This window comes from Dipteris shenzhenensis, chromosome 24, assembly GCF_047967505.1.
Source record: "Dipteris shenzhenensis isolate YYH24624 ecotype China chromosome 24, Dip_SZ_1.0, whole genome shotgun sequence".
Lineage (NCBI taxonomy): Eukaryota > Viridiplantae > Streptophyta > Polypodiopsida > Gleicheniales > Dipteridaceae > Dipteris > Dipteris shenzhenensis.
The window spans coordinates 7172161-7194159 of NC_141619.1; the positions used below are offsets into that span (position 1 = coordinate 7172161).

At 44.6% G+C, this 21999-nt stretch overlaps 1 protein-coding gene across 3 annotated transcripts in view; it reads right to left on the bottom strand.

The window, feature by feature from the left end:
- Window positions 1-3658: 3658 nt before the first annotated feature.
- The window catches only part of SNF4 (sucrose nonfermenting-like protein), a 145640-nt gene continuing 127299 nt past the window's right edge, over window positions 3659-21999 (bottom strand). Inside the window, exons 11-13 of one of the 3 annotated variants that reach the window (XM_087395148.1) lie at window positions 4972-5041; window positions 4643-4760; window positions 3659-4498 (exon numbers count right to left, since the gene is read on the bottom strand). In XM_087395148.1, coding sequence (XP_087251274.1) covers window positions 4407-4498; window positions 4643-4760; window positions 4972-5041 — 280 coding nt within the window. In that variant the 3' untranslated portion in view covers window positions 3659-4406. Of the gene's footprint in view, window positions 4499-4640; window positions 4761-4971; window positions 5042-21999 lie in introns of those variants that run through there. The other 2 variants (XM_087395149.1, XM_087395150.1) reach the window with 2 other exon arrangements.

Consider the following 21999-nt stretch of genomic DNA (forward strand, 5'->3'; position numbering starts at 1 on the left):
TCATGCCTGCTCTTAGGTGAAGCTTGTAGCGTGTCTGCTCCTGTGCGAAATGTGATAGCTCCCTCTTGCGCTCTCGGATGCTCTGGACCTCCATCAGCAAGTACTCCTAAGCCCTCAAGGGTCAGCTCGTCCGTGCTCTAACACGAAAACTGAAAGGACTCTGGCTTGAAAGTGTGAGGATGAGATTGGATGTTGGGTGATGACTCGATGAGATGGGTGCGATATGGGGATGATAGTGGCCTAGAGGAGGCGATCCCAACAAGGTGTGGGAGCGTGGGCTGACTGAGAGGCAGAGGGGAGAGAAAAGTCGAGTAGTGCGGAACAATGTATGACCCCTCCAAAGTAGGTGTCATAATCGAAGAGAATTGTAGCGGGATAAGAAGGAAGAGATGAAAGAGATGGTATCGGTGACAACCCCTCTATCCTAGGGGAGGGTATGGCAATTGATGTCATGGGTAGGGATATATCAGAGCCAGTAGCTGTAACTGTAGAGACTGTGGGCAAAAATGAAGCTGAAAGTGAAGCTGGAACTGGAACTGGAACTAGAGCTGATGCTGAGATTGAAGTTGAGGCTGGTGCTGACGCTGAGTATGAGAATCTAGCTGAGACTGAAGCTGAAGCTGTGACTGAAGCTGAGGCAGAAGTGGGTCCCGCCTTTGCTTTGTTGTTCACTCCGAGTCCACTACAGTTGTAGCGTGTTCACATCTTCGAGTTGTTGTCATCGTTCTTGGCGGCTTTATCCGTATCCTTGCCACCTTTTCCCATTTCGTTTGATTGACCCATGTTTGGTGTAGGTCTTAGTGCAAGAGCGGGAGTGGGAGTGGCTCCCTTCCCATGATGCGAGGTACCCCCAAGGGACTGAAAAGAGGCGAGGAGCAACAGAGCTCAATGGAGGTGGCAGAGGGTGGGGCTGTAGGTTAGAGCTGCCGGTACAGTGTCACCTCTTCTCTTGCTTGCCTCAATGCTTCATAGCAATGGATGACTGTCCCTTGTATCTTTCCTATTCTTCTTGATGTTCTTGATTCTCTGCAGGTCAGGAACAGGATGTCGAGGTACTGTGGGAGAGACTGTTGGCCAAGCGAGGCAACCAATTAGTTGATGTTGGTGTCGCCTCAAGAGAGAGTAGCCAATAGGCTGCTCTGTGAGTCGGGCAGCTCAACCTGCTCTCTAGATTCGCCTAGGCCTGCTAGGGGCTATAGAGGGTGTCAGGGGGCTGTAGGGTGGTCAAGGTAGGCTAAGCTAGGCTAGAGGCTAGACTAGGTAGGCTAGGGGGGCTGTAGATAGGTGCAACAGTCTAGGGGACTGTAGATAGACTAAGAGCAAGGCGAGGGGCTAGCAGGGGTGTCGTGATAGGGAGTGGTTGGAAAGCAGACGGGGGTGGCTGAGGGGTAGCGAGAGTAGCTGAGGGGTGGCGAGGGGGTGGCTGAGGGGTAGCGAGAGTACTTGAGGGGTGGCGAGGGGGTGGCTCAAGGGTGGCAAGGGACTATAGGTAGGCTGAGAGCAAGCGGGGGGCTAGGAGGGGTGTCGCAACAAGGGAGCGGCCTGGAGAGCAAGCAAGGATGTTGGAGGGGTAATGAGAGAGCGGAAAAGCAAGAAAGAGAGAAAGAGACGAGGACTTGGTGATTAAGGAGGAGCATATGGACAATCGAGACGAATGGGTTGACGTTAACCCCATGGCATTTAGTATGTTAGACTCCTATATATCATGTACAGCCGTTATATTCCCTCTAGAGTTATGAGTGTGTCACTTCCATGTGGTTAAAGTTGATGTGATCTACAACACGTCATGATGAGTTTCTCACAAGCTAAAGAACTTGGCACACAATCACTTGCCAAGGAACTAGGCCTCAAAGGGACAAAGACTATAGAGCCGATAAGCATCTCTCCTCAACTTGGGCGCAGGTATAAAAACAACAAAATTAGAAATGTTAACCGAGAGACCCATAACGGACGGAGAGGTCTGAAGTAAATTTGTCCTTGTTGCTAAATTTAACGATGTAGAGGCTAAAGCATTAAAGATGCTAAGGGCCTGCCCTTGTTTAAGCACAAGAACTCTCAATCCTTCTCGTGTAGGCAAAAGCAAAATCCATGATATTTCAAGATTCAATGTTGTGGAGTATCAATAGTTTCAACTCTGCAAATAGTCAAGTTGCAATAGAGACATTGAGTCTAAAAATCTAAAGAGTCCAACCAATTGTCAAAAAGAAAAAGATGCTTCCAAAAATGGAGATTTCGTTACCTCTACTTCTATAGACACTTTGGCATGTTATCATTTTTGGATGCAATACCAGAACCATGAGATTTCAATATTCAATGTTGTGGAGTATCAATACTTTCAACTCTGCAAATAGTCAAAGCTGTAATAGAGACATTCAGTCTCAATATCTAAAGAGTCCAATCAATTGAAAAGAAAAAGATACTCCCCAAAAAAAAGATTTCGTCAGCTCTACTTTTAATGAACAGTAAGTGTAAAAAGTAAAATTTATATGCTCAATTATGATATGGTCTCAAAACTAGAGACAACAATTTCGATATTGTAGATTTCCAACATGTCAACAATAGACTTTGAGAGTCTCAATTTCATAGAGGCTTAAGAGAATATAGCATCAATAGTTTAAGCTGACAAGCATTTCAGTACTTTAAACTCCATTTTACTAAGCCAACCCTTTGACCATTTTAAAGAGATGTTTATAAACAGATAGCAGACACAATGTTTATAAATCTTAAAGCTTCGTGTGGTTCAGGAAGCCATACAAGACTTTGCTCTAATTGGCTGTTTACAAATGGATAGAGAGGTTGCGTAGGCTCATGGTCAAAACAGTGTTCACAGAGAACTGGCACAATGAAAGTTTTCGGATTTACCCGAGATTTATTTTTTTAACTTAAAAAATTCATAACAAATTTCATGTTTTAGATATATTTTGTCCTTAAAACCTGGAAAAGTTCTAAGAAAAACCTGTGAGTTGGAAAATTGAAGGTTTCTCTATCTACCAACATAAAATCTCTTTGTGAACCCTGGGTCCTAGGTTCCACCATCAAAGGAGAACCTTGCGACAGTCGCCTTGAGCGATGCAGGAGTAATTTGTGAAGATTTAGGATGGTTGATATTCAGGGCCATATGGCACTGTTCACATGAGCCTGTATTTTTAAGGTCGGTATGGATCATAGACGCAGTTTACAAGAGCCTATGGGAGGATAAATAATGGTCAAATTTGACATCCCAGGCTCCACACAGCATCTCAAAAACAAAGAGAAATGCTGCAGCATGTATAGGATACTATCTGCTTTTATTAAGCAGCAACAAAAAGTCATCTAGCAGCAACCATCATATACAAGGCTCCACCATCAAAGCTTTCCAAGAGGCAGGAAGCAGAGAGGATTTAATTGACAAGAACATATTAGACCAAAAAAATATCAATCAAAATTGGGACCCAGATTGTAAAAGTACCTTCTTGTTGCATCACACAGGTAGCATCTGCCGTGTTCTTAATCAGGGCAAACATTATGCGATTGGCTTCCCCCTAAGACATTTCCTTAGAAGATTCACTCTCAGTAAGCCATGCTCAGAACAGCATCTGATTCTTGTTTTTCTTCTTAGTACACATTATCTCTAGAGAACCAACATTTGTGAAAACCACATGATAATTTCTCACAAATTCAAATACAATACTGACCACGCCAGCTCTGATTCAATTGGCCCAACATCCAGAAATTTTAGCAGCGAATGTTTCTAATAACCAATTGTCTTGGAATTACAAATTACAAACTTCTTCCTCACCTCATCTGATTGGCCAGCTACCAGGTTCATAACCTGTTGCTTGATCACTCCAGATGATCATTAATTAACAATTCTCTTGTTTAAAAGGTCAGACTCATGGAGTAGCCCATAAAGCTCAAAATTAACATTAAAAATCATTTCAATACTCAACAGTGGACACAATGGGATAAGGACCCTGATCCCCAGCGGGAAGGAATGTAGGAATGTATCTGGAGAACCATTTCCCGGTTTTCCTAAATGAATAACAGGAAAAATCTGTCATTTCTCATGACTAGCTTAGAACCTACAGCGAGGTTCTCTGTGAAACTGCTGCTTCCTACTTGCTGTGATCAATTTCTCTAATAAATCATGAAAGTGCAGGAGTGCACATTATTCCAAGTCCAAATTCCTAGCCTGACAGAAAACCTGCCCAGCTCAAGATGCTAATGTCCTTATCCTTATCGCAAGAATGTTATCTTTTTTGCCGGGAAACAAGAAGCAAGTATCTCCTGCAATCGCTTTTCTTCCCTGAATGATACTCCAGAGCGCAGAAGACCTAAACCTAAGGATTGCCTCAAGAAGGCAAATCAGATCCTGGAATCACTCTCCGGGAGTGGGAAATCTTACATATAGACACAGAAGTATGAGTCTATGACAGTAGAAAGTTAAATACATCAGTTAATGTTACTATGCCTTCAATCCGCCGACTGCCGGCTTCTACACAGATAAGGCGCCGTACACCTGCACGGATGTCAGACAGTTAGTTGAAAGAATTCATCCGATACTGGGTGCATATACAGTCTGCTAAAGGCTCAACATACACTGATGAATGCCTTCAATCACTTGCAGCAATTGTATAAATACTTCAGACAAGAGCCACAATACCAGGTAATGCCAGCTGCCTCAAGATGTCCTGCAAAGTATCAGTGCGGAGACACATCTGACATCTTGAAATGGGAGTGGTGCCTGCTGAAGGAGTTCCATCATGAACCAATCGCAAAGCCTGAAGAACAGCTTATTAGTCTTCCAGATGTTACTTAACTGATGCTCACGTTGTAATTCCCCTATTGCCCTTTCAACTTCTAAAGATCCAAGCTTTGTAAGTCTCTTAGTCTTGACATGTTCAATTATTCACAGCCATAGGTACAATTAGTCGCAGTCCCTAACAAGAATTGACAATACCTTATTGAAGAGACCCAAACAAAAGACAATACCTGTGCGACCGTTAATTGGTCAAACTGTACACGGGCATAGGTGTTGTCCCTTGCCAAAGCTGTAATGTCACTGTGCACATGTGAGCACCCAAATCGAAGTCCAAGATGAGATAAGCATGAGTCCTCCAAATATCAGTCATACAAGATAACTACAATCCTCTCTCTCTCTCTCTCTCTCTCTCTCTCTCTCTCTCGCTCTCTTGTAAAAGAACTTTCCATTAAGGAAATTGTACATTCATAGCTGCCCCACAGTGGAACAGCTACTACGTTAAACTAAAAACACTGACGAAAAACCTCCAACTGGGCCAGCGGAAGGTCTCCAAGGAAATGTCTCTCTCTCTCTCTCTCTCTCTCTCTCTCTGTGGACAAAAGGGGAAAAACCAACACAACAATAGTTCAATTTCAGGCGTTGCAATCCTGCTCTAAAGTGCCGAATCATAAGCACCACCTCCATAGGCATTCAATATGGAACAATGAGGATCTCACAAGGAGCCAGTATTTCCAAAATCTCAAGGAACTTGAAATAATCAATGAAAAAAAGGAAAGGCAAGAATGCATACATGAAGGACGGGAAATATGTCATCACAGAAAAAGGCAAAGGGGGAGGGAAGCATGCATAGGGACTTCAGACCCTCAGATCAAAATATGGAATATGGGAGGATGTACCTTGGACGAGGCCATCATATTGGAAGAGGAAGTATCAGGGATGGATACACTTATAGTTATGGAGACATGGGAGCATGAGGGAAATGGCAGCAATACAGGGCTTTAATATGGAACACAAAAACACACATAGGAGAACAGGATTTTGAGGGGATAGCATGCTACATCAGCTTGGCATGGGAAAAAAACAGCCAAATCATAAAGAAGACCCAAATAACAATATAACAGCCATATACCATGAGAAGTCCCTCTCATGCATTTGGGGAAGGACATAGGTAGGTTTTCTAGAGACCATGATATTATTCTGGCAGGAGGTTTCAATACACAGATGGGCTCAATGCAAGGCATCATCAGAACGGAGGGAAAGGACCCCATATGGATGGAAGAAATGGAGGATAACAAGGAAAGAAGGGGCTGGAAAGGACATCAAGAGATGAGGGAGAAATCACCCACATCAAGGACATCAAGAGATGAGAGACAAGTCCTCACCCGATGTGGATGCTTTGGACTGCAAATTTGCAATGGCACTTCATTTTTCAAAGACACGTGTACATTCAAAACCGTCAAGGATCAAGAGTAATCGACAGCATGATCACAAGGCTGGCTACATGAAACATAATTGAATATCTCAAGATTGAGGACAAGACTCTGGAGTTTGACCATAGAGCCATGCCACTAGGCCTCATAGGGACAAAGCCTGCTGTAGAAAATTACTGCGCACCCCAAGCTGAGAATAATCACAAAAAGGCTCATCTGTGAGGAGCTAGAAACAGTAATATCACATTGTCAGATGCCTTCTTGCCACACAATGAATAAAGGCATAACTGACGTACTACAGGTAACAGCCCAAAAGTGTTTTACTAAAGCAAGGGGAGAAGCATATACATGCCCTACAATCACTAGTACGACAAGGAATGTAACGGATACCACTGCGAAAGAGTGCAACGCTAGAGCATACAAACGGTTAGTAAGAAACTAAAAAGGGAGTTTTCTCAAGAGCTAAGCAAAATCCCAGCAAGTTTTTTCAGAAGCTACATCACAGTAAACCTCAGGAGAGAAAAGCATCACGGGAAGACATGATACAATTTATGAAGGACCTCCATAAAAGAGATGGAAAGAGATGATCAACCATGAAATACATCATAACAAAGAAGACAGGGGAAGAGAACTGAAAATGGAAAAAATGCTCAATAAGTTTATGAATAAGGCTTTAGAGGAAGGATTTCCTTCAAAATTGCAGCTTAGCAGGATCGTACCGATCAAAAAGGGACAGCAAGGTGGCGAGCAGCCTAATGGACAAGCTGTACAACACTCTCATTGAGCAAAAAATCAGCAAATAGACAGAGGCACAAGGAGTTAGGGCACCATTCCAGGCAGGGTTCTGTCCCAAGCACTCGACACTGGACCATTTGGTTGCCATAAGTGCTGCCTCGGAGGAAGCCAAGCACAAGACAGAGGCCATCTATCGTTAACGGCTGTGTACACATCTCCATGTCAAAAGCTTTAAAAAAAGGACAGGAAAAGCTTGAAGTGCCTCAAGAAGTCAGAAAGGCCACATACCGAGTATACGAGATAGTACTAGCCGAATTAGCGAAGTCACATGTAGATGGATCATGTTCCAAAGGAAAATTCATCATAAGTAGTGACATACAGTTCCAACAGAGCTCCCCCTTCTCGCCAACTCTTTTGGGCCTCTCTATCTTTTTGGTACTAGAAAGAGCGAGATCAGCTCCTACACAGAGACACATGGGCAGCGAACAATGGGACAAGCTGGGTTCATTGTTGGGGTAAAGGCACATTGCCACCCTTTTATTAAAGATATGACACCTATGACTGTCTTAAGACAGTCATAGGATGAAAGCCTAATCCTAATAAAACCTATGAGTTTGTGGTGTGGCTCAACACTTCACACCCACATCTTTTGTGTCTCCCCTCTCTCTCACTCTCTCCCCGTTGTTCCACTCCCTCACTCTTTCCCTCTCAACTGGTATCAGAGCCTTCACCTCTCCCTCTCCACTCCGCTCTACCTCTCCCTATCCCCTCGGGCCTTGTGCCCTCAGCAGCGGCAGCAGCAAGCTCAGCAGCGGGGCAGCGCGCAGGCAGCGCGGGCAGAGCAAGGCGGCGCGCAAGCGCGCGCAGGCAGAGCGGGGCAGCGCGGGCCGCAGCAGCAGCTAGCTGCTGCTAGCTGCGTGTGCGCAGCAACTTCACGCACCGTACAGCCTCTGTACGATCGGGTACGGACACCGTACAGGCGGCCGTACTGTACGGACACCGCCGTACGGACTGCGTCAGGGAGAAACAGATTGATTTTTTTTTGGATTTGTACCCTGCACAGGTACAGCAGGTACAGCTGGTACAGCAGGTACAGCAGGCATTTTTTTTTTTGGGGGGGAAGAAGAAAAAGAGAGAGCACTCTGCTCTTCACATTCCCGGTTGTTCAGTTCTCAACACTGTGTGTTGAAGGTACAGCAAGTACCCTCGTGTCCCTCGTGCTTGAGGTGACTAGTACCACAGTGTGTGGTGGTTGCATAGTTATCTTGTTTCGGGAAGGTCAAATGCCTTGATTTTGCAGAGGGCTTTTATGCTTTTGCTGAGTGCAAATCTCAGCTTTTGGGTGACATTTTCAAAGGGCTTTTGCCTAGAAGCTTATGCAGTGTATGCCTTGAGGCAGTGTGGAGCCAGGGTGCCCACATTGGTCTTGTTTCCGCAGTGTATTCAGTGACATTTCTTGCAGGTCACATTCTGTGTACGACACTTTGAAAATCTCAGTTGAGCCACGCTTGGCCAGGGCGCATCGAGTTTACTCGGTCCCTAACTGTCCATCGTTGACAGTGCTCAAAAGATTTTCTCTTCAGTGTTTGTACGTTGCGATCTGTGTTGTTACTATGTACACAGGGCTGTTTATGCATTACATTGTCATGTGAAAGTACCAGGAAAGCGCTGTATTTTGTATGCTACCTCAGTGTTGAGGTGTTTTTCACTTGGTACAGGTGTCAAATCAAGGGGCTTTTGCCCAGATTTTGCTTGTGAGCACTTGAGTTACTGTTTGAGACCTTCAGATGCCTTTTATCCCCTTGGCAGAAGGGTGATTGCTTGGGATTTGTCCCATTCTCTGTTGCAGGTTTGTGACAGGCTGAAGTGTCTGGAGCCTCTTTTCAGTGAACAAAACAGTGTATGATAAGTGGTTTATGCATATAAAATCAGTGCAATACCTCATCTGAGGTGGGAGAAGTGTTCAGGACAGCAGTGTTTTAAGCTTCGTCATCTGATGATGCACTGATAAAGCACTTGTGGAACAGCTGCAGCATTCTGAAATTACTGTTTTATGCCTATTTGAGCACGGTACAGTGTGTCAGAAGGTACAGTAACTAGAGGGAAATTTTTTCTATTTTGCTGCAGATTTTTTTGACAGTAAAAACAGCACTATTGTGAGTGCTCCTGGCTCTTGATAGAGCACGTTTTTTTCTGAGAAATCAGAATTTTATTCAGTCATTTTTTGACTTACAGGGAGTCAGGTACTTTCCTTATCTGATATGGCATCAGGGGGAAGTGAATCATCAATTCTGAACATAAAGAAATTGGAAGGGGCACACAATTATGCATTATGGGCAGAACAGTGTTTGAATGTACTTCTGTTAAAGAAGATTTCTAAGCCCATAAGGGTGAAGGGTGTCAAGCCATCTGGGATGTCAGATGATGAGTGGGAGGAGCTAGATTTGTCTGCTAGGGCTGCTATCATGCTTACTCTCAGTGATTCTATTGTGTTCAATGTTCAGGCTGAAAAGACCTCTTATGGCCTATGGCAGAGGCTAGCAGAGTTGTATGCCCAAAAGAGTTCAGCCAGTAAGGTTTATTGGTTGAAGAAGCTGGTTGATCTTCGCATGAAGGAAGGTACAGCTATGACCTCACACTTGAGGGAGTTCAATGCCATCTTTACACAGCTGATTGCACAGGGGTTGAATCTTGATGAGGAGTTCAAGGCTACTTTCTTGTTGTGTACCCTCCCTGAGAGTTGGGACACTTTCAAGACCACCTTGTCTAATTCAAATGTCACTCTTATGTATGCTGATGTAGAGAGCTCTCTCCTTATGGAGGAGATGAGCAGGAAGAATAATGCGGGCAGCAAGTCTTCAAATGCTTTGCAGGTACAGGAAAGAGACAGGACTCAGCAGAAGGGGAGATCTGCTGGAAAGTCCAAATCCCGCAGTCAGTCCCGAGGCAAAAAGGATATTGAATGCTTTTACTGTGGCAAGAAGGGACATGTGAAGTCTAAGTGCTTCAAGTTTATACGGGATCAGAAAGCCAAGAAGGCTGAGACAAAGGATGCAGGTAGTGGAAGCAAAGGCAAAGGCAAGGCCAAGGCAGATGACTTGGATGCAGTGAATGTTGCAGCAGAAGACAGTGACAGTGACAGGCATGATGTTTTATGCTCTTCTGCTCTAATTGCACATACATTGGTTATTGATGGCCATGACATGCACACCTGGCTCTTGGATTCAGGTGCTTCTTTTCATGTTACTCCTCATAGGGAGTGGTTTACTTCCTACACAGGTACTCATGGAGTTGTTCACCTTAGGAACAACTATGCATGTCAGATTGCAAGGATTGGCAGTATACAGATAGTATTTCCTGATGGACGCACATTTATACTTGATGGTGTTCGCCATGTGCCCCAAATCAAGAAAAATCTGATTAGCACTGGCTTGTTGGATGACAGTGGTTACCACACCACATTTGGGGATTCCAAATGGGTGATTACTGATCGCCAGGTTGTAGTGGCTGAGGGTTATAAGAGTGATACCTTGTACCCACTTTATGTTTCCAGTGTAGGTAATCATGTTGTTGCCATAACCGAGCTGCCAAAGGTTTCATTGTGGCATAGCCGGTTGGGACACATGTCCGTTAAAGGAATGCAAGAACTGTCACATTTGGGTTATCTGCCGTCTCTTTCATTTCCAGATTTGCCTACTTGTGATCATTGCATATTTGGCAAGCATTCTATGACTCCTCATAAGAGAACTCCCCAAAATAGAGCACCGCTTGATCTAGTGCACACTGATTTGTGTGAGATGCCACAGCTATCACTAGGGGGTGCAAAGTATTTCATTACTTTTATTGATGATGCCACACGCAAAGTGTGGGTCTATTTCTTGAAGCATAAAAGCGATGTCTTAGATGCTTTCAAGAAGTTTGTTGCTCAGGTTGAGAATCAGACAGGTCGCAGGCTGAAATGCCTCAGATCCGATAATGGGGGTGAGTATGTGTCAAATGCTTTTGTACAGTTTTGCGAAGCTAAGGGCATTAAACAGGAACTCACAGCCCCTCATAATGCATCTCAAAATGGTGGGAGTGAGCGGATGAATCGAACTATTCAGGAGAAGGTTCGATGTATGTTGTCTTATGCGGCATTGCCCCATGGCTTTTGGGAAGAAGCCGCAGTTCACATAATTAACACGTCGCCGAACAAGGCTTTGGAGTTGAAAGTGCCAGAGGAGGTGTGGTCTGGCAAGCCACCTTCCTATAAGCACTTACGTGTGTTTGGCTGCGAGCGCTTTGCTCATATACGCAAAGAACTGCACACCAAACTAGAGCCAAAGTCTTCCAGATGCATCTTTATGGGTTATGGTGACGAAGGTGAAATGGGGTACAGGTTATGGGATCCCATTAAACGGAAGATTATACGCAGCAATGATGTCATCTTTAAAGAGGATAGTGTACACAAAGAACCCGTGCAACCTGTGGAATACAGGAGGATTGTTTATGATGATGTCGGACAGCAAAGAATGCCCATTAATATGCAGCAGCAGGCTGCTGTAGATAACCCTGTTCAAGAGGGTACACAGGCTGAAAATCAGCCAGACAATTTTGCCAATGATGCACCACTGGATATGCCAGCAAATGGGGCTGTAGAACAGCCGAATATGGTGGTACAGCCACCCGTCATGCATGACGAACAGGCTAGACAGCAGCCTAATCCAAAACATTTTGTTAGGAGGAGCACCCGTGTACAACGGCCTCCTGACAGATTTGTTCCAGAAGCCACTAATGTGGCTGATTTTATCATGCTGACAGATTGTGGTGAGCCTTCCAGCTTCAAGGAAGCTATGGGAAGAACAGAGAAAAGGAAGTGGGAGAAAGCCATGCAGTCAGAAATGGACTCCCTACTTCAAAATGATACATGGGACTTGGTGCAGCTACCTGCAAGCAGAAAGGTTTTGCCATGCAAGTGGGTTTACAAAGTCAAAGTGGATTCAAATGCTTTACCGAGGTATAAGGCCAGATTGGTTGCCAAGGGATTCCAGCAGGAGAAGGGCATTGACTTTGATGAGATCTTTTCCCCTGTAGTCAAGATGACTACTTTAAGAGCAGTGTTAGCTCTTGTTGCTCATGAGGACATGGATTTATGTCAGATGGATGTGAAGACTGCTTTTCTTCACAGAGATCTCCATGATGAGATCTATATGAGTCAGCTAGAGGGATATGCTGTTAAAGGGAAAGAGCAGCTTGTGTGTAAGCTCAAGAGGAGCTTGTATGGACTCAAACAGGCACCAAGAGAATGGTACAAGAAGTTTGATGCCTTCATGCAGTCCCAAGGGTATCATAGGTGTGAGACCGATCATTGCTTGTACACCAAACGGGCAAAGGATGGCAGTTTGATGCTACTCATTCTATATGTGGATGACATGCTGATTGAGAGTAAATCTCAGCAGGAGATTAGTACTTTGAAGAAACAACTGCATAAGTCTTTTGACATGAAAGACTTGGGTGATGCAAACCATATTCTTGGCATGCGGATTACTCGTGACAGGTCCAAGGGACTTTTGTTTCTGTCACAGAAGGAGTACATTGACAAAGTACTGCAGAGGTTTAAAATGGAGGGGGGGAAGTCTATTAGTACCCCGTTGCCTCCACATTTAAAACTCAGCTATAAGGACAGCCCCAGATCAGATGATGATAAGGCTGAAATGGCCAAGGTTCCGTATGCATCTGCAGTTGGTTCTTTGATGTATGCCATGGTTGCCACTCGTCCGGATATTGCTTTTGCGGTGGGAGTCATCAGCAGGTATATAGCAAATCCAGGCAAGCGGCACTGGGAAGCAGTGAAAGGTGTCTTGAGGTATCTCAAGGGTACCAAAGACTTGTGCATATGCTATGGTAGGCAGGATGCATTGGTGCATGGTTTTACAGATTCAGACTATGCAAGGAATGCAGATAACCGGAAGTCTACTACCGGTTATATTTTCACATTTGCAGGAGGTGCTATATCATGGGTGTCTCGGTTGCAAAAATGCGTTGCACTGTCAACCACTGAAGCTGAATATGTTGCAGCCACTGAGGCTTGCAAGGAAGCAATATGGCTTACTCAGCTGGTGGGAGATTTGGGCATTACAGGAGAGATGCCAGTTTTGCATTGTGATAGTCAGAGTGCTATCATGTTGGCAAAGAATCTGGTCTTTCATCAAAAGACCAAGCACATAGATGTGAAATACCATTTCATCAGGGAGGTACTGGAAGACAAGCGACTTGAGCTTGTGAAGGTGCATACTGATGATAATCCTGCAGATTTGCTCACTAAGAGCTTGCCTATAGAGCGGTTTGCACATTGCCGCCACATCATGGGATTAGGATGAGACCATTCTTATTTTATTGTCTTGTATACAGTAACTGTATATTGCTGTAATTTTTTATTCTTTTCTCCCCTTTAGGCACATTGGCCTTTAGGTGGGAGGTTGTTGGGGTAAAGGCACATTGCCACCCTTTTATTAAAGATATGACACCTATGACTGTCTTAAGACAGTCATAGGGTGAAAGCCTAATCCTAATAAAACCTATGAGTTTGTGGTGTGGCTCAACACTTCACACCCACATCTTTTGTGTCTCCCCTCTCTATCACTCTCTCCCCGTTGTTCCACTCCCTCACTCTTTCCCTCTCATTCATGAGATAGAATTCCACTCTTGATCGTATCTTCACTCTGCGGGCATTCATCGATCGAGATCCCAAAAAGTCTACGTGCTTTGTAGACTTTCGGAAGGCCTTCGATGCAGTCCCACGATCTCGGATGATTAGGAGACTTCAGGAGCACATTCTAGGAGTGATGATTTGGGGGTGATGAGTGTGTACGAGTCAGTCAGAGGGTAAGTGCATACCCCTGGAGTCCTGTCAAATTGGGATATGAGTGAAGCAGGAATGCCACCTCTCATAGATACTATTTGCGCTCTAGATTGATGAGATCATGACTTTCATTGACCGCCTAGGAGCTGAGGGATCGTTGCTAGCTGATCTTATGATATAAATTTTGTTGTACACATGACATAGTCCTTCTATCCTCAACAATAGGCTTACCAAGACACCTAGATGCCCTAAGGTGTTTTGTAGAGAGAAAAACTCGACAGTCAACCTGGCAAAACCCACATTAATGATTTTCAACACCTCACAGGGAGTACTCCACTGACACAACTTCATGATTAATGATTTTTTACGGAGGGGATCTAGTGGAGATCGTACAGTCTTACACCTACCTAGGGGCAGTCTTTGCAGAGTTAATCTTCATGATGAAGCACGCAGCTAGGGCACGAATTGCACGAGAGCAGGGAGCTCTAGCTCGACTTGAGAGGCAGTGCGTTCAGAGACATCTCCAGAATTGTCCGACAAAATAATGGCTATTTGATACAATGGTCTTCTACGTGTGACCTATGAGCAACCGAGTGGCGGTGTTTTGAGAGGTTGCAGGTGATTATGGGATCCAGGATGATTCAAAGTCAGCCCTCGGTCTCCCACCAGATCATACAAGCACAGGTTGGTATGACAGTACTCCATATTCATGCCATCTTCGAGACGGTCACTTACCTTCACAGGGTAGGGTATAGGCCTTCCCTAGAGAAAGACTACCGAGGGTGGCACTGTAGTCATCTATATGACTAGCTGAGAGCTGGGTTCAGATGGCCTAGTATGCATGCATTCCCAGATGGTTTTGCAACCAGGGTATTCAAATGGACCATCTCCCCCCCTTTAAGTACAGCTTCGATACCCTTGATCCCTTGTTCCCACGCTCTATACCTCACGGACTGGGGAGGACAAGGAGTTCCCCACCAAGATTCGGTTCTACCGCAACCAATTCCAAAGAGTATAGAAGAAAGGAGTGATTATCAAACCCCCGTGTCTGGAACGCCCTTAGGATTGCCATCAAACAAATGCGAGTCTCATCCAATCGACTGAGTATTGAGATAGGGAGAGCCACAGGGACACCTAGGGAGCAAAGGATCTACTAACTATGACACGGTTTTGGGCCTCTCTCCCGACTAATTAAACTTTAGGACCAGCTCTACATTGGCTTCTATCTTCATTGCATCATATCAGAGAGCAAGAGGTAACAGTTTTGCCAGAGACACAAATGGATCGAGCTCAACAACACCTCACAGATTTCTATGCATTCGAGTCTGTCCTTAGACATGGCAACGTAGAGGAGCAGGAGATAGATAGCATTAGGGAGAATGGGTCAATGGGATGAGACCAGGAGCCACACATGATGCAATGACGGGTCATAGCACATACAATGGAGGTCCATCCTATCACAGCTCTACTTGAAGGAGACCGCCTGACAAGAGGCACCCCTCTCGATATGGCCCACCAAATCCAGAGATCACAGAGACCCCGCCCCCTGCCACAGCCAGAGACAACTTGGCAAACACATACACGAGATATTTTTGCAGCTCACAACAGAGCCCCCACGGCTCCTAACTATGTGTTTTGACCTTGAGATTGAGTATTAGCTTCTAGCTTCTAGCTTTGAGTTTGAGTATAGCACTGAGCAAAGGGGTCTTTGCTTCAGCCCATAGTGACTTGTACGAGTATGAGTTATTCGCATAGGTCAACGAAGCCTCCAAAAGATGGTAATCACTCTCTCTCTCTCTCTCTCTCGATTGGGCATGTCATGTGCAAGATCTATGCATAAGTTCTTGATATTGATGTCCACAAGACCATGGATCACACACACACTCAGGTGTATCATCGAGGAGGCCAGGGCACAGAAGCAGAGGGTTTATTGTTGTTTTGTGGATTTCCGCAATGCCACTCATATGGTACCAAGGGCCCACCTCATTAGACGATTGTAAGATCTAGGTTATGACCAGGAGATTATTTGGGCTGTCATGGCACTTTACGAGAGAGTCTCAGGCAGAGTCTAGAAAGGGGCTCCATGGACAAAGGAGATTATGAATACTATTGGGGTGAAACAAGGGTGTCCTCTTTCGCCAACACTACTTGGCCTCTATATAGATGAGCTCGACACCTTTATGAGACTCTAGGAGAGGCTGGATGCCCTATTGCTAGGACTCTGATTCAAATCTTTGTAGGCCATCTCCTGGTGGTTCTAGTGATGCCCTATAGGCCATGGTATGTGCCTTGTAGGCATAAAAATAGGCACTTGAACTTAGTCCTATGTAACACCTAGGACACTTAGTCCTAGGTCTAGGTACAAGTACCTTGTACTCTCTATTTTCCATTATTTTAGTTGACGTGACCGCAGACTCTATCGACTCTTTGTACCTTGCTCTCTCTCTCTTTCTATTCATCGATCCTACAGTAATATCAGAGCTAGATTTGACTCGTCTTCCTGCCCCGGACCTTAATTTCTCCCTGCACTCCTTTCCGTACAGTCTGTACGACTGTATGGACGACTGTACTCAGCCTGCACAAAGGACGACCGTACTACGCCGTACATCTCTCCGTACAGGCATACCAAAGATCTAGTACATGTTCCGTACTGCATTCTGTACCTGCATCGCCGTACCTGCATGTGGGAGCGTACCTGCTCCGTATTTGCGCCGTACAGCTCCGTATGAGCAGATGTACAAATTCGTACCTGTGTCGCTGTACAGTAACGTCGCTGTACAGTCGTACATCTTCCGTACAAAAGTACGAAAGGTCTTGTTACTGGTGTCGTACACTCTCCGTACAGTTGTAAGCTGTATTCCGTACTTTCACCTCCGTACTTTCGCCTGTGTACGTACCAGGCTACCGTACAGCTCCGCACAGATGTCATATATTTTTGTACTCCGTACATTGGATCCCGTACTGACATTCGTACTATTCTGTACATCTGTTCCGTACCTACGCCGTACATTGTACCTGCACAGTACTTGTTCCAACATTTGTTTGGAAAGCCTACATTTTGAGGTCCATACTCTTGGACAGTACATTTGGGTCAGTTTGCAGGACATTGAGTCACTTTTGTAGGACATTGAGTCAGATTTCTCTCATGCTATTGAATCCCATGAGCCAGAAGATGCTTCACATGCACATGCTCTTCAGGATGATTGGGCATGGGCTGTCCATTGCTCATTTGATCCCTCCAAAGCTCATGCATTCTTTACTGCTAATGATGCTCAGTCTTGGTACTTTGATAGTGGTGCTTCCAAGTGGTGTGTGATTGAGAGATTCTAAGAGACATTGGTGGTCTTCCTAATTGAGATGATTGTGGATCTAGATTCCACCTACTCATGGGCAGTTGTCTATATGTGCTCCATTCTATGAATGAATCAGTTGGCCATTGCCTTCATACTTGTGCTATTGTCTCTACCTCTTCTAACTTGTCATCATGCTTCCATGCTTGCACCAACATAATCAACATTTATAAATCCCCGAGATCAAAACCCCTATAGCTTCTTGCAATAATTGAGAATTTACTATCACAACTAACGCATGAAATAGAAACATACATAGTCGGAGACTTCAACATTGACGACAAATAATAACACAATAAGAGCATCTTCATGAAATTCCTTCATGGAGGAACATAGTATGAAACAGCTAATATGGATCCCACAACAATGTATGGATCCTATCTTGACCACATTTGGACAAAAAAGAATAAATGTACTGACAAGACGGGAACAAATTACATTTACTAGTCGGACAAAAGCAATAGAGCCTAACCCACCTTCACAACCACCCTCATCCACGTTTAAAGAAAGTTAATAGCACAATCACAAGGTAAAAAGATTTCATTGAAACTCCTTGTCTTTACACACCTCCGGATACAACTCATACTCTGGCCACATTTCCTCTGGAAGCCAGACAACCTCAAAAAAAACCAGTGGACTACACAGCTCAAGACAAGTGGTCTTCAGAGCTGGACTTCCCTCAATAACTCACCAAGCTTTCAGATTCATAATGCATCCAATCCCACAACTCACCAAACAACCTCCCACAAAGTGACCACGGTCAGAAATCTTATTAGATTTTTCCCAAAATCATCAACAAGCACTAGAAATGATGTAACCCGCCATCTCCTGGGGATTCTCAAAGCCAAGGTCTCCTCTATCAAAGCATCAAAATTCCTTATCCTCTCTGCAGACCATAGTCCTATTACCTCAACCAAGGCCTCTTCCCTTGTTCAACAATGAGCACCTTTCTCGCTACAACCAGCCACCAAACACATGCAATTATAGCACCTTTTGCAAAATGGCCATAAGCCTAGGTTTGTCCCCATCCTCCTTGGCTTGACGCATTTATGCACGTCTTCTGAAAGGAAGCTCTCATCCAGACGACCCTCTTCCTCCCGCTTCTCTAGCTCCTGCCTCATGTACAAGATACCATTTGGATCACCTGGAGACCACAAAATCTCTTCATCTAGTAGTGTTATAAGATTCAAGATGGACTTCAAAATGTCTGTTGGTGAGTCTATCTTTTCCTGAAAAGGCATTCTTTGTCTTACGCACAAGGCGTTCTACTACAACCATTATTGAAGATGCTAGCTCCTCATAGTCTTTCTTATCATCAGAGGAGCTGCAAAGTTCTGCTCTGGTTGCCAGTTGCATCCAAAATGTGGTATCAAAAGAAAGTATATTTTTTGCCACCAGTTCTGGGAGACAACTGCATGGAAAGGATGCACACAGCTCTGTTGATCACTCTTAGGTTGTTGCGACTATTTACGAGCTCTTGAAGCCTTTGGAGGAGAGGACCACTCATGAGCTCAGCTGATGACGAAACTGGGAAGCCGCCTGCCTTCACCAATAAATCATGGAACTCGGCCCCTTCAAATGAGGCTTAGGATCTCCCTGGCTTGCATAGTAACGACGCCCCAACTCCCGGCATGAACAACCGTCAACCTCCTCACAAAAAACTCCAGCCATCAAAAACTCCCACAAAGGCCACCGTCCACACATCTCTGTGCATTCGCCATCTATCCTCGTCTGCTCCTTGTCACACTCAAGCCCCTCCCACTATCTCGTAGCCCTTCTGCTCTCAGAGGCTTCCACACTCGTCACGTACACTTAGTCTTCATCGTAGCTTTCATTGCTCACAACCTCTCTTCGTCTCCCACAACGAACCGAGACGCCAGCCCCTTTACAACCCGTCACCCACCGTCCATCCAAGCTCACGAACCCTGTCTCCTCTCCAAGGTCACCGGTATCCCTTCCTCTATGCTATCTTCGACCTCTAGCCCGAGTCCTTTGGTCTCTCGTCGCCCCTCAAGAGCTCTCTCTCCCTATCTCGTAGCTCATCGAGCTCCTTTTCTACCAACCTGCATCCCTCGTGATCAGCTTCGTACCCCCACCTGCAAGCCCACGTCCCTCCTCTTGGCGACGACGCGTCCTCCTTCCAAAAATTTCCCGCTTACTCCTTTCTCGTGTTCCCCTTCTGTGTGCCGACGATATGCTTCCGGGACCATCTTCAACCGCCTTCTCCACGTACGTATTTGCAAGCTAGATCATCACGTAGCCCGTTGCATGCTTCCTTTGATTATAGCCACGTCATCATAGTTAGCCACCTCATGCTGCCTTTTTATCACTCAAAGATTTTCCTTTAAATCCATACACCAAGCTTAAATGCTCATCTCCCAAATCTTAGACATTGATGCACATATGGTTCTAGTTAGGCATTCAATCACTTGCCTTTTTACCAACACTTAGCATTTAGTTGCCCAAACTACCACATATGGTGAACACCGTCCCGACACAAAGGATCTACAAGACAACCACGACAAAAAAATGCTCATGCCCTCATACAAAAAGGACTCGGGACAACCATGAAAGCACATGTCATCACAAAGACAATGTTGGAGACCCTGTTCTGGATTATCCTGGTGGTCCCACATTGCATTTTCATTCTCTCCCAAAAGTCCACGTAGAAGTGTCTACCGTCTCAAGAAAATATATCATCAGTGTGGAGTCCTTTATGAGAGTGTCCATAACAAAGCCACCACTAACTAGCTATGTACATAGCTATGCACCTACCCATCAGCATGCAACAAGTGAAAAACATTTTTACTTTTTTATCCACACAACGTCGCCATCACATCCCTTGGACAAACGGCATTCCCTGGTAACTATGATTTAGATGCACTACAGTGCTTTTATAAATCACATGATTTGATGTGCTACCCCTCTACCCTCGCCAATCTGCTCGGGGCTCTTGCACCACCCCTCTACCCTCACCAATAGTTCGAGGCTCCCACGCCACCCCTCTACCCCCTCTCCTCTGCTTTCTCCTCCGTGGGCAACGGCATGAGAAGTTCTCAGGAGCAAAACACAACACTAGGGCCTAGAAATAAGGGCTGGACCTCCTCGAAGGTCTTTATTGCAATAGAATAATCTTTGTACAACTGACTCTTAAAAGAGCATAGAACTAAGTACAATTCTGAATACATCTAGGAGGCCAAAGGCCTTTCTTTTATAGACTAGGCCTACCAAAAAGCTAGGGCCTACTTTCTAAAAGCTACTTTTTCATAAAAGCTAAGCTTTGAGGCTTTTCTTTCTAAATTGGAGGCTTTAGGTGCCTTTTTAGTCTTGTGGGCCCTCTTTTAAAGAGGTGCCCCCTTGTCCTTTCTTAAGAGCCCTTCTTGTTCTTTTCTCCCCAATCTTGGGTCCTTTTTGCACTCTCTTGGGTTGTACACATTACACAAACAAATTCCAACACCTTAACCCCTTCGAGGTTAGTGAAATGCATGCATTCCTAGTTCTTGGACTATTTCTAGTCCCTTGTGGGTGTCCCCATAATTCTCTTTCTACCAATGCAGGACAAAAGTAAAACAATAAAACTTATTCCTGGTTAACCAACTTCACCATTCTTTAATTCTAATAAAGATTACTCTTTATTTTCTTAGGAGAAGTCCCACATGGTGACATCCCCTTGGCTTCTAAACAGTTGTCCTCAACTGAAAAGCTTCTTGATACAACCATAAAACTTGAGGATACTCTGAGGAGAATTCTTCATCTACCCACTTGGCATCAAGTGCCCAATAATTCTTAAACTTGACAAGGTATCTATGGATAACCTTGCCTCTGGGTCCTTTCTTCTCTGTATGATATACAATTTGTTCTGGTTGGAGGATCTCCTCCATCTCTTCTACCTCAGGTGGCTCTTCTTGAACTAGTTTTGTGGGTTATGCTCCTTGATACTTCTTTAGAAGACTCACACGAAAAGCATTGTGTATCTTCCAAGTCTCGGGCAACTCTAGTCGAAAAGCCTAATACCTAGGGCCTCACTAACGTTGAATAGTCCATAATACTTGAGAGACAACTTTGGGTATACTTTCTCTTTTCCTTTCATCTTTCTGAGTCGTGCTTTTTCAAACTTTAGTAAGACCCAGTCTCCTTGGAGATTTATCTCCCTCCGGTGCTTGTCTGATGCCTTCTTTTACTTTTGTTGAGATCTTTCAATTGCTGTCTATAGTTAAGAGAAAGCTGTATCTAAGTCTCGGACATATTGATCAGCTGCAAATATCTCGTCCTTTGTTTTGAGGATAGGTGGTAAAATCACCTTTCATAAATAACTTCGAATGGGGCTTTTCCTGTGGAGCTATGAGCAATGTTATTATACAAAAATTCCACAAGAGAAAGATACTTTTTCCAATTTTCCCATTCGACCTTCTGCTCGGATGCATAACACTTGAGAAGATCCAATACCATGGAATTGGCATTCTCACCTTGTCCATCTGACTGAGGATGAAAAGAAGATGAAAAGTCCAGCTTCGTCCCCATATTATCAAATAATGCTCTCTAGAACAAAATAGTCATCCTGGGGTCTCGATCACTAACAATCGACTTAGGCATCCCATGGTGCTTGAAGATCTGTGCCAAAAACAATCGGGCCATGTGATCTGCCTTAATAGTTTTCTTATTGGAATGAAATGGGCCTGCTTGCTAAACCTGTCAACGATGGTCCATATTTTATCATTCCCGTATTTGAATTTAGGAAGATTAAAGATAAACTCCATGGCAATGCTTTCCCATGGTTGCGGCCGTATGGGCAGCGGCATGAGGAGTCCTCGGGTCTTGTGCATATCATACTTTACCTCTTGGCACGTAAGACATTCAATTACAAACTTGTGAATTCTTTCCGCATCCCTAGGCAAAAGAAAT